This window comes from Anticarsia gemmatalis, chromosome 19 (genome assembly GCF_050436995.1).
Source record: "Anticarsia gemmatalis isolate Benzon Research Colony breed Stoneville strain chromosome 19, ilAntGemm2 primary, whole genome shotgun sequence".
NCBI lineage: Eukaryota > Metazoa > Arthropoda > Insecta > Lepidoptera > Erebidae > Anticarsia > Anticarsia gemmatalis.
The window spans coordinates 10,127,246-10,140,405 of NC_134763.1; the positions used below are offsets into that span (position 1 = coordinate 10,127,246).

At 35.0% G+C, this 13,160-nt stretch overlaps 2 protein-coding genes and 1 long non-coding RNA gene across 6 annotated transcripts in view; 2 read left to right on the plus strand and 1 right to left on the minus strand.

Annotated features, from left to right (window-relative positions):
• The first annotated feature begins 292 nt into the window (after positions 1-292).
• Positions 293-1,609, plus strand: LOC142980852 (uncharacterized). Its single transcript, XR_012959909.1, has 2 exons — positions 293-662; positions 1,268-1,609. It is a non-coding gene; the product is annotated as an uncharacterized LOC142980852 (long non-coding RNA).
• A 181-nt stretch (positions 1,610-1,790) lies between these two features.
• LOC142980851 (putative receptor-type tyrosine-protein phosphatase mosPTP-1) lies at positions 1,791-3,452 on the minus strand. The gene is made up of 3 exons (XM_076126403.1): positions 3,271-3,452; positions 2,948-3,195; positions 1,791-2,873 (listed from the first exon to the last, which is right to left on the minus strand). Exons 1-3 carry the CDS (start codon positions 3,339-3,341, stop codon positions 1,855-1,857), a joined length of 1,338 nt encoding a protein of 445 aa, XP_075982518.1. The 5' UTR covers positions 3,342-3,452; the 3' UTR covers positions 1,791-1,854.
• A 4,179-nt stretch (positions 3,453-7,631) lies between these two features.
• The window catches only part of Nrx-1 (Neurexin 1), a 196,038-nt gene continuing 190,509 nt past the window's right edge, over positions 7,632-13,160 (plus strand). For all 4 annotated transcript variants that reach the window (XM_076126468.1, XM_076126469.1, XM_076126472.1 and 1 more), the window contains exon 1: positions 7,632-7,801. The gene's annotated coding sequence lies outside the window, so the exon portion shown is untranslated. The remainder of the gene's footprint in view (positions 7,802-13,160) is intronic.

Consider the following 13,160-nt stretch of genomic DNA (forward strand, 5'->3'; position numbering starts at 1 on the left):
GTGTTATTTTGATCTTGTATGTGTATACCAACTGTGCATGTAGGAGTCTCTCCTCCATGCTCAAACTATCTAGTAGGCCAAAAACGTGTGTCACATAATATGTCTATCAATATAATATTGTAAAATATTAATACGATTTTGTATTGCAGTTATTGAAACAGCTTTCGTTAAATTGGTACCCTACTAGTCCCTTATGATGTACAGAGTCAATGCTTTGATTCTTTTAGTAGGTTGTATGTAAACGGCCTTAGACTTTAGCTGCATAAGTTCTTTCGCAGGTATTATACTTTTCTACTATCTTCAGAATTCGGGATTAGGAAAACTGATATAATAGTCCAAAAAAGTACCTATTCAATAAACTTATAGTTTTAATAATAAAAACCCAAAGAGTATTTAACACAAGCATGGTACATAGGTACCTATCAATTATTTATTTTTGTTAGCTTAAATTATTATCTGTTGCAGTTGACTCGCCCACGTCAATCAAAACATTAAAATTCACAGTACATATACATTATGGAATAAACTAGCAATAAATAAATGGATTAAACACCTATTACAAAGCCCCATACACTTAAGGCAGTGAGATTATACTGGACTTACTAAAGGTTCTTTTGAACGTCGCCATATACAGAAACTATGCCTCGGGGACTAATGGGCATGTATGTTGAATATTATTTTATTTCACAATTATTATCTATACTAATATAATAAAGCTGAAGAGTTTGTTTGTTTGTTTGAACGCGCTAATCTCAGGAACTACTGGTCCGATTTGAAAAATTCTTTCAGTGTTAGATAGCCCATTTATCGAGGAAGGCTATAGGCCATATAACATCACGCTACGGTCATTAGGAGCGGAGTAGCAACGAAAAATGTTACAAAAACGGGGAAAATTTTGACCCATTCTCTTAGGTGACGCAAGCGAAGTTGCGCGGGTCAGCTAGTTTAAGATAAAAGTGGTTAGTGAGTAAGTACTAGATATAAAGAATAGTAGGACAAAATTCACTAGGGCATTGATCTAGTGAATTTTGTCTGGCAGGCAACGATATAATCCACAACGTAGTCGGACGAACCTATGCCCTAAACTACCCATACTAACTATGACATTCGTGTTCGTTATGTTATGAATTAAGTTTAGAGAAGCTCTGTATCCAGGCACTTATGCTCATTACTATGTGTAATTAATTAGATCGTTGAACCAACAGATTAACATATAGCCGGTCAGTATTGGCACCGAAATCTTGTTTAATTATTACTTACTACACAGATGTCCAAGCCCGTTCACAAGGACAGCTAAAAGCAAATACATGAACCAGCTCCGTGTGCCGCACCAAGCTTCAAACGGGACCATCTTCGTTTGCTGCTCCTACCCGTTGCAAGTGGCGCGTAACTTGCTTGCTGCCGACGTCGGGATGGGGGACCGTCAGAGAAAATTCAGTATCCGTAATAACTGGACTAAGTTGTTCAAAGCAGATGGTATTGTCACTACTGCGTTACTCAACCGACCTATACCGAGGGTTGTGTTGAAGTTATTACGCCATACTTGATAAAAAAAAAATATATATATTTAAACCGAATGTATTAAATTAAATTATCAATTTATTATTTAGATTGTTGTTTCATTGATATGTTTCATGTGAATTATAATGTAAGTTGTAGGAATCTTATCACTTGTATTACTTGCATATACCTATGTGCCGGTGCAGTGTTTAGAGCACCCTAACTTTATGAAAAAGTATATTGGAGTAATTACCTAGGCAAGTAAGACATTTAAAATGAAAACAACAATAAAATAATTTTACTACTTTACTATTTTCAACATATTTACAAATACTACAACATGGAGTAACAATCTCATTTCACTTTGATCGCAGCTCTTAATCTAGCACTACGGCTTCTAGGATTCCTCTCAACTTCTTCATCAGACGGTACTTCCACATGCTTAGTGATAGCTTGCCATGGAGTATCCAAGAACTTATCTATAGTATCCTGATTCTGAATTAGCGTTGGGCTTAAGTATCTTAACGGTACAGGGTTAGCAATCTCATTTATAATGTTCCCTGCAATGTGACGCTTCACTATAGTATCTTCCAAAGAATGGAAACAAATTGTCACCAATCTCCCATTCAGTTTCAGGTAATATTTTGAAAGTAACATTCCATAATTCAGTTCATTCAACTCATTGTTGACGAAGATACGCAAAGCTTGGAACACTTTAGTGGCGTTTGACTGTGGTCTTTGTAGTTTATCTAATCGTATTTCATCCGGACAACAAGAGTTGACGAGATCAACTAGTTCTTCAGTTGTCTCAATATTTTTGATCATGTATCTAGCTTGTATGATTGTTTGTGCAATTTTAGCAGCTTTTTTCTCTTCACCATAAATCTTAAATATTTTGTACAGTTCATGTTCATTTGCAGTGGCTAATACTTCTCTTGCTGTTATTTGGTTTGGGTCTCTATCAGCATCCATTCTCATATCTAAGTAACCATTTTTACTGATTGAAAAGCCTCTTTCTCCTGTATCTAACTGCATGGAAGAACATCCAAAGTCAAAAAGAATGCCATCAATAGACAACTGTTTTATTTCTTTGGCTTTCAATAAGGCTGGGAGTTCACTAAACCTGCCTAATAAAGGTATAACTCTATTAGGGTATTCCTCTGCTAGTTTCTGAGCCTTTTCATATGCCACTGGATCTCTATCTAGAGTTATAAGTCTACAATCAGCTGATTCTAGGATCTTTCTTGAATGTCCTCCTGCACCAAATGTCATATCTATGTATAGTTCATTGTCTTTAGGATTTAAATGCTTCAAAGCTTCATTTAACATTACCGGTGTGTGGTCTTTGTATTGAACATGTTCTGTAGACAGTCCTCGGCTCAAAACCACACGGTTGAGCTGCCTCAGTTGCCTTAGAATCATTTTGAATCTCTACCAAATATTTTACTGAAGAAACCTTTGTTTTCCTCCTTCAGGTAATCAAGAACTTCGTTAGAAAGAATGAGGTTGCACTCTTCAGTGGTAAGACCCGTTGCTGTACTGCTATGTTTCCGTTTATACTTATTTTTGTAGTGATTATCGGCTAATTTATTCAGAGAGTTGTACTGACGGTTGCAGAGCTCGGAGTCCAAATTCTGCTTCTCTTTTGAATCAAATGCTACTTTAACTTTATCCCTTATGAATTTTCCAAGGTCTCTGTAAGAAAATATCGAAGTAAATAAGTGTTTTTGCGATAGGATAAATATAACATAACCTAACCTCTGCACTTACCGATCGCCTTTAGTGCTATCAAGAGGCCATTTAGCTATGAGTCTAGTAAATTTCTTGTATTGAGTAGTCATAGCTATTAATTTAAAATAGCATTTTCTTCTATAGATCTTTTACAGTTTCAGTAATACTTCGAAATTGGGTTACATGAGAGTTAGACATAAATGGGTTTGACATTGACAGTAGTGATAGTTCGGGTCAGTTCGGGATAAGTTGCCTACTTCGTTTAGAAACGTTATATTATTAAATGAAAATAGGAAAAAGTATTTTGTGAATGCCTTGAATGAAAGTATCCAGTAATGTTTACTTAATTTTAACAATATTTATAGAATAAACATTTGTGGAAATACAGTTTTATTTATATGGCTTGCAAATGTCATAGGAAAATAAAAACAATTAACCATGCTCAATAAAAAAAAACTGAGCTTGCCTGTTTATTATCTTATCAGAAAAAAAAAATACTGAGTACCCATCCAATCAACGTAAAAGATTTTATGTACCTACTTGATTCATGTTTACTGTTGCAATAGTGGTATACTCAATTTAAAATAATATGTAGGTTTAAAATAGCAATAAGAAGTAGTCATCAGCAAGTGCTTCAAAAATATTCATTTAACAAGCATTAAGTCCACCAACATTAATTCTACTGTTGTGAAATAAGGAAAACCTTTGAATTGAGATGTTATCCCGCTGTTCGAAATTCTACTCGAGAGCGCTGCGCAGAGAGGTAGCAGGTAAAATAAAAAGTATCAATATTCAACACATACGTAGCGCTAACCAACCTGTTAACCGTCTCATTTCGAGTAAAGACAATTTTCTTAACTAGATTGTCCGGGTTTGAAACGTTAATGAAATCTTGCCACCTTATTACGTGAATATGGGCGAACAGGTGCGATTTCCAATGCTCATTATTTTGTTACGAATTGAAACCATTTCGATAATAACCTAAGCCAGGCGCAGGTAGGTAAATTACTTAGTTTCAAATGGCAAAAGCAGGTGTACAGCTTTTATATTGAAGAAGTATATACACGGATATAAAAAAACATTTTTTTTCCATTTCTGTGTAACACTACTACACTAGCTCTATTTCTTAAGAGCACCATGATTATATCGAGTTTTTTCTATAGATTGTACTTGAAGGACAAACTTCCCTGCATTATCCAGATGCTGCTAAACGGAGTTTATAAACGAGAACCCATGTTAAGTAATGCATTGACAATGATCACACATCCGTTTTTATCGTTTGTTTCACTCCACTTCCATTTTTATGTCTTCCTCATACTTCATACTCGGGGTAACTATATTTTAAGGTAAAAAATACGGGACTGTTGACAGGCATGGTGTCTCATTGTTTTCAGATCTAAAGCTCTAAGTACTTCCTGCTTTCTTCCACAGGCACATCGAAGTTACACTCCGATGGTTTTAGTCAGCTGGTTCAGTCCCGATTTCGGAATGGGATACGATGTACAAAGCAGTTGCAGCGAGGACATAAAAGGATTCTTATTGTTATGCTATTTTTAAACGTAAGTAACTTCAATGTTTAAAGTAGTTAACCTTTATGACCCATCATCTCTATCCGCCTCTAACGTTTGACGATCAAAATTACCCTTACAATAGTTCTTAACTTCTTACTGATGGTGATGGAGACATACGCTAAGTTAATCACTTAGCGTATGTCTAGGAGCACTTACTGATCAGATTTTAATACAACATTTTTCAAGAGCTATTAGGTTGTTTATTGATAAGTACAGTCAACGAAACCACTAGTATAACACGACAGTTAATAGTACCTAGTTAAAAATCACCTCACAAGACTGTCTCAACAAAAGCCGATTGAGTGGTAACACTCTTCCATACAGCAAAATAAAAGTGAAAACGGGCACAAAAACAATGGGATTAGCAGGCAATAACTCACAACGGTTTTAATAGTCCATTAGTTCAGTCAACTTAGTAAAAATGTAAGCGATTCGTGGGCGAGTCGATGTTTCATCCCGAAATAAGTGGATTAAACGACGAGCTGGAGTAATGACTGAAATGCTTTGTAGTATTTTCATAGCTTTCAAACGCTTGAATGTAAAAGACAAACGCTTGAATGTAAAAGAATCGGTTGTGGGTTGTAATGGTACGGTGCAGGCTTTAATTTCCGGATCAGTCAAAATGTTTTTAGAAAATTGGGACTGTTTTCACGGTCACAATTAATTACAATTATATTGTCCATGTGGGAATCAAATTCAAAACCAGTAATGTTGCGTTCTGGAGACCAAGTTGTCGTTTCAATAGTATAAGTTCCAGTTTTTCAGCTTATTAATATTCATAATTAAAAATTCATTAAAACTAGATTCGACAACTTTTCTGTTAATTATTCAGAAGTAGTGTAACTAGGCTTTAATCTCGTAAAATTGTGAGTGAAAATATATTTTGAATTACATACAAAACGTACAGACTAAATGAAATTGTTTTAAAAAAGTAAGTAGTTTCTTCCTATCTATAGCATAATAACATGTTCATAAACTCTGTGTTTATTATGTACTTTCATGTAAATAATATTAAGACAGTATTCTCTTACGTATAACATTTCGTCGTTTGTTTCATTACGCTAAGTGTCGGTTGTTAGGAATAACACGTGTCGCTTGTAACATAGCGAAAATAAGATGTTGTTGCAAAGGTTAAAGATCTCTGAAATGATGAAAGAAACGCCCACTTTGTTGATATACCCGTATTTGTAACTAAGAATATATCACTATAGCGGAGGTCTAAATTTATCAATATTAAAAACTAACTTTTAATCACGACTGCGTCCGCGGGGAATATCGAGGTAAAAGTAACGCAAGGTGTTAATCTATGTTATAAAAAGCTGTGTTATTCATGATAGGAATAAGCCTGCAGAGGTAAATTGTATTTTATATGTAGGTATAATGCCGCTAACAGTGAATTCTATAAACTTACAAAATAATAAAAGTGGCGTTCTTTGGATCTGCCTACTCCTGTGAAAAAATGTCGTGATACAAAATATGACTTTTATATACATGCGTCAACGGCTTGCCCAAAATTAAAGTAAAGCTCTGAATCAAATTAACTAAAAATAATAAGCCAAAACTCTGTTTTCTTCGCACGCCTTTACCACATAATATAATGACATACGTCTCTTTACTTCAATGCGAATGACGCAAAAATTACAGGTTGTTATTCATCACCATTCATAAATACACGCCGGTTGTATTTTAAATAATAACTAGTAGACATCATTGGTACTAAATAATTTATTTTAAAACAGATACATGGCGATTGTTATTTGTATTTGTACATTTGTATGCTTATTGGTCCATTGTGGAGGCCCCTCGCTCCTCAGTGCACATGTAGTGGGCCTACACTCGCGAAAATCAACATTTTTTCACGACAACTTGGCCGGAGGTACTAAATATACAATACTATAAGACTACATCTTTCTACACAATGTACATTGCGTAGCTTGCTTCATGAGTTGTGAATGTGAGGGAAGAAAACCGGTGATGGATGCCGAACTAATGGGGATGTTGTGTTGAGTTGTGTCTCGAGTACGGGGTAACGCTGAACGTTACAAAGTGCGAGCCTTTTGTCTAGAATAAGGTGAGGTTTCATTAACGCGATTAGTCGCAATAAAAATAAATAAGATTTTTTTCTAGTCTTTTACAATAACTATTGAGAAATACATAAAAATGTATGGCTTTCTTGGGAACAAAGTTTTTACTGAGACCAAAGATAAAGATAGATAAACATTTCAAAAACTCTGTTGTTAATAATCCTCGTTCATTCTTCTGAACTTTTATTGCAAAGTACTTAATACCGTTTTACATAAAAATCATAAAAATAATAAAATAAATAAATTTAACCCATTACTGTCCCACTGCTGGGCAAGGGTCACCTCCTGTAATGAGGGAGGGGTTAGGCCTTGAGTCCACCACGCTGGCCAAGTGCGGGTTGGGGACTTTGCATGCCCTCAATAAATGTATTAAACAAATTTTAGGCATGCAAGGTTTCCTCACGATGTTTTCCTTCACCGTAAAAATTCACATAAAAATTATACAAAATAGAAAATATTAATCGACGCAACCTACCCGCAACTAGAAATCAATGTTCATAAAAAACGAAATTTTTACTGTACCTACACATTACGATAAAATTAATTTTTGGAAATTGTTCTTCTCATTCAAAATAAACAACAAGATATAGCAAAATATAAACATCAAAAAGTCGCAAGACACAAACGTGCGACTTAAAATTTACACAAGTCGAGTGTCCGCCCTCCGCGTCAGTGGAACATGTCTACACCGGGGCGGGCGGCGCGCGCAACCGGCCGCCATTTCTATCTGCAGTCAGAGCTCGCGCGCCTCACCCGCGCCATGCAACTACCACCAACAATTACATAATCCCACATTAAAACAACAATCAAATAAGTGACCCCCGTGTTAACAAAAAAAACATAAAAAACAAAAGTGTCCAGTGATTTGTTACAATCGTGTTACAAACCCTGTGAGAACGAATCAACATTTCATAGGTACGTATCCACACGCTAAGCTAAAACCTACAGAATATTTATTTTTTATACGTTTCCCTACTATTTTCTATTAGTTTTTGTGTCGTAGACTCCTAACTGGTATGTTAGATGCCTGTCCGTTGTAGTTGTGTTTCGTTTATCGATTGTGAAGCGAAACGGTCAGTTTTATGGGTTTTATTCGACGCGTTTGTTATGTACATTGTTTTATATGGGAGTCTGAGGAAAATGGTGGTGTTTTTGTGTAGAATATTTGTGTGAAAGTACGTTATAGTAAGATATTCGTAGCCATGCTTGCAAGAAGGTGTTGACCCCGCGTTTTTCATTGCACGGCGTCGTCTCGGCGTCTGCTAAGATACTTTGTGAATGTGTGTTCAGATTTCGTGTACTTACAACATTTCGCTCGATAATACCTTCTAAATCTTGTTAGGGTAGTTTTTTGTGTCATTGTATGTATGTAGACTATGTTTTTAATGAGTTTCCATTGGTTAAGTTATTGATTTATTTATTTTTAATACGTTCTGAGGTGATAGATTAATTTCTGAAGCATGTACCCTCTTTTAATTTATTTATTGTTTTAATCATCGTAAAGGTGTTGTCAAATATGTCATTAATTCTATTTACATTCAATTGCTTTCCTTCGTTGCTTAATCAATTATTTCTATAAATTATTCTCTATAATATATTTTATTGATTATCAATCATCAATCAAAAGGGTGCTGAAAATAGACCATACAAAATATGCCATTAGACTAAGCTAATGCTTATAAATTTATTCCATACTGTATATCCATCATATTTATTTACCTCTATACCACGTTTAACAATGTCTATTTGTATAAATCATTTCGTCTCATCACAAAACTATGTCTACTTTCTTCTAAAAGTGCATTGATTTACACCATAATTACAAAAACACCTTTAAGTAGTATTTTCTTTAAGCACGAAGAAATAAAAAAAGCATATACCTAGATAAAAAAATATACTATTTCCAATATAAGTAGACAGAGGCTAAATAATGCCTCTCACTACAATCCCTACTACCCTCAATTGCTTCATTAGTAAAAAGAAAATTCGTCGAAAAATCATACTCGGTACTCAACACTACTTTCTTTCCACAAAAGGTTTGATGTTAGGTTCTATAAAAACATGTTAGCTGAATAGAAGTGACTGAAAAAAGGTCAAAGGTATTTACGATAAGAATCATATTTGGCCCTAATCGAATTGTTGGTGCGATATAATTTGCGTGGCTCGGGTTATAAGTGACGATAGGTTTGTGGGTTATCGACATTGTTATAGGTTCAAAATTGTTGGTATGGGAACCTAAACGTCTGAGTCCCGGTTTTTGAGGCACATTTAACGGTAGTTTATCCATTCAATACCGTTTTTTTTATATGAGTTTTGACACTATTTCACAGATAAACTACCGCTGAATGTATCTCAGATGAAACCGGGGGTTACTCATGTATGTATGCAAACCAGAATCGTGGGTTCCAATCCCATCCATCACTTTTTCCAACTCTAACATGTTATAATCCTTCCAGCTTATTATAAGGGACTCATTTAAAATAATTTATTTTAGGTATAATTATTTGAGTACCTCCTAGACATACGTTAGTAGAAAATGTGTATCGCATTAATTTCGACATTATCAATTTTTATAAAAATCCACTACAATACACGTAGATGAAGAACGTGCCTATGTATGGAAAACATATTATTATTTCTTTTATCTTCTACACACTCACAAGCATATAAAGGAACTCTATTACCTTTTATTCTATGGTATATAATATGCTCATTGCTTACCTACTGATTGCGTGTATTACGCACCTGACCTTTCTAAAGGTATAAAAACTAAATCCAAGAATGTCTGATAGTATTCGTGTACGTGATTTGTATGACTCATAGGATCATCTCTACGAAGAAAGCTGTCTATTATGAAATAGCCCGTGAAAAATTAAATTACCGTCTGAGAATCAACAATACGTACTTAGACTTTTTCTTCACGAGGGTTCTACTCGGTTTTCAACCCCTTATAGAGGTTTCGTAGGCTCTTTATCGGTATCAATAACACTGCCTTTAAGTAGTTTACAAAGCTTCTAAAACGCTACAGTACATGCGCCATCGAATCTGCATTATGTAGTTTTCTATTTTTCAGGTCTCAAATATCGAAATTATTTGTCACATGAAAATCCCTATAATATTACTCGTTAGACATCTACTTAGGGTAGGTTTGTAATATGCGATTCCCTATAAAGCCCTAATTTTTTTTAACACTAGGTTTCCTATTTGACTCTACAATGACTGTATTTTGATTGGGCTTACAAGACCCGTTTTCACCAAATATGCGCGAGAAACTGATACAATTTAAGAAGAACGATGAGGCTCGCATGAATAAAAAATAACGTTTTTAATATTCTCATATTATTGTTTTCCTTATACGATTGCAAAAAAAAAATCATATCACTATTGCACCTATAGGATTCACCTTACATAAATAGGCTTAGTTAGCGTAGCTAATTATGGAACATTCATTGTTAGTGAAAACGCAGCTATATGGTACGTTTACACTATAGCTGAGCTAGGCAGAGCGGACCGCGATCGACCAATCACAGCCCCTGAAATCTCCACTCCTCAATACAAACACAGCCTTAGAATTCCAAGAAGAGGCCTTTGTCCTCGGTCAAAGTAATCAGACAGTTAGAGATCGTAAGGTTACGATGACCGGTCGTTAATAGGTTTAACTCAAGTTGGGCGACAAGTTGGACAGCAAGTGACCTTTGTGCGAAAGAGAGGGAAGATTTATAGATGTTTTACTTTAATGGCTGTTTAATTTAATGAGATAGGCTCGCCGTTGACGTTGATAACAGATAAGAATTAAAATGTGTTTAAGGGCTTGTTAAGGTTATGTGCTAAGTATCACCTTTGTCGCAAGAACTTTGATCCAGTAATGTTTAATTTAGGATTTATTGTGACCAAATGTGGCTTAAAGAGCATCTAATAGGTAAGCGATGTTTAAATGCATTATTTTATTTTAGTGCCGAAATAGTTTTAACCAAAAGTAAACAATATTGAGAAAATAATGATCAAACTTTCAACTCGTGTTGTCACAAATGTAAAATGAATTTGAATTTTCGTAACATTATGATCTCCATAACATAAGACGAATTTTAACTCAGAAAATGTACTTTTTGGAACATAAAAGTAAAAAAAGCTGTAAGTAGAAACTTTAAAGCTCGAATTTTATCCAAAGAATGATAAAGCACGATAAATTTGGTACCAAACACTTAAAAAATGTATTGTAATTGCAAGTCGGTCACAGCATGTAATACAACACGCGCTATTAAGTATCGTGAGAGTGTTTGTAAGTCTTCACGAACAAGGTATTAACGGATCTATAGGACAATAGCATGAGTAAAGTCATTCACTTTTTACATTCACTAGCCCTTGGCGAACTGTAAGGTTATTGGAAAGAGGTTTAGAAAAGGATAAAAAAGTAATATTAGTTTTTAATGTGATGTTGGTTAAGTTTGAACTTTGTATGAGATAGGTTTTAGATTGATTTATTTAGGATTAATAGTTAATATGACAGTGAGATCGAAACGGTATATGGCAATTGGTTATTTGGTAATTGGCTCGCCTCTTATATCAGGAGACTAAGGTTGTTCATGGCGAAACCAGGGTGTATGGGATAGGGACCTTTCTTCCTACTTTTAATTCCAGTTGTCACCCCGGGGTACAGTATTAGAGGACAACTGGGAATATAATAATTTCTCACACCTCTGCTGATAAGTTCGGATATAACAGACGTTTGTATCAAAACTGTAGAAGACCTGCAACTCAGTAGAAGTCTAAAATACTGTAATCTGAGGCCCGGCGACCATTATCAGTGTCGGTAAGGACTCCTCGACATCCTTAAGGGCGTTACAGCATACCAAGGAATAGTTTCCTATAGGTCTTTCCTATAAGGTTGCATGTAGGAATGCTGAAGGATCCTTTTCTTTGCCGGTGCTAATAATGAGCGCTGAGAGTAATAATCAATAAACTTTATTATAGAAAACATGATAGATAGGTACTTTCAGGTTTTAGTTATCTGCTGTTCGATATTATCTTTTTTTGTACAGAAAGGAACATAGTTACTAAGCTAATTAGAGAGGTTAATAATTTATTTTAACCTTAGTAGCAATAATCTTCATCACGTGTGGAGTAAGATATCTTCGTTAAAATCTCTGTAAACTAATTCCAATATCCTCGGAAACTTGAACAAATATGCAGAAAAACCGTCTTAGCGAACGTCAAAGTATCAAAATTTAAATTTGAAAGTAAATAAAGCGGGCGAGGTAAGCTAGCCGTTAAGCCTTCAGCCTAAAATAAACCTAGAGAATATTTTACCAAGTCTGTTAGTTGGTGCTAAGTTTAACAGGCAACGAGAGACTCGAAGGTGTATACCTACGTAGGTATAGTTATAGCGCTACAACTTAATAGAGTGCCTTGTTTTGTGCCATTGACCTCGAATATAATTAATACATACGAACATAATTATGTAATATCATTTTAAATCATTGTCCTATAGGGGTAGGCAGAGGCCCAAAAACGCTACTTGGTACGATTTTCACAAACTTCCCTTGTCTCACATTCACATCCATACATCTTGTCATACAGGATCGCTGGTAACGAGTGCTACGCACTGGACATTTTTGCAAGCCATTGCAAATAATATACATATAAATAATAATAATAATTCTATGTATTTCCAAAATAAAGTAGCAGTATTAAACAGGCCACTGTCAGCTGTGGGTCACTGATGTTCTAAATTGTGAATGTTGTATACCTTTGCTAGCCGCGAACCTTGCATACAGGTCTTTGTACTAAGTTGTTAAACTATAGTAGTCGTAGTTACCTAGTTATAGTTTTTATAAAACAACATTTGGAAGTAGAGTGTGTGAGTTGTTTTGAGTTTTCAATGTTTGTTGTTTGTTGAGAATTCTTAATTAATTGTTTTTCTTGAGATGTGACTTTTTTGGAAGTTTATTTCCTTGTTACGTGTGTTTAACCTGAGGTAAAAGAAAGGAATAGGTTCGAAGTATACTCTCGTTTTGCTGTATACGATATAGTCCGTTTCTGTAACGGCGAGTTGCCTTATACCGAAATACAAATTCTTATACCAAATACCACATTGCCCGACTCAGGAATCCAACCCGATACTTAGTAATCAGCATTCACATTCCATTGATAGGCTAGAATAGGTTATATTTTCCAAAAACCTCAAATATTTTTGATTATGTTTTAACAGAGCCATATCACACAGAAAAGTAGGTTCTTACTTTAAGTAGCACGCACGGGTCTAACAAGCTTGAAA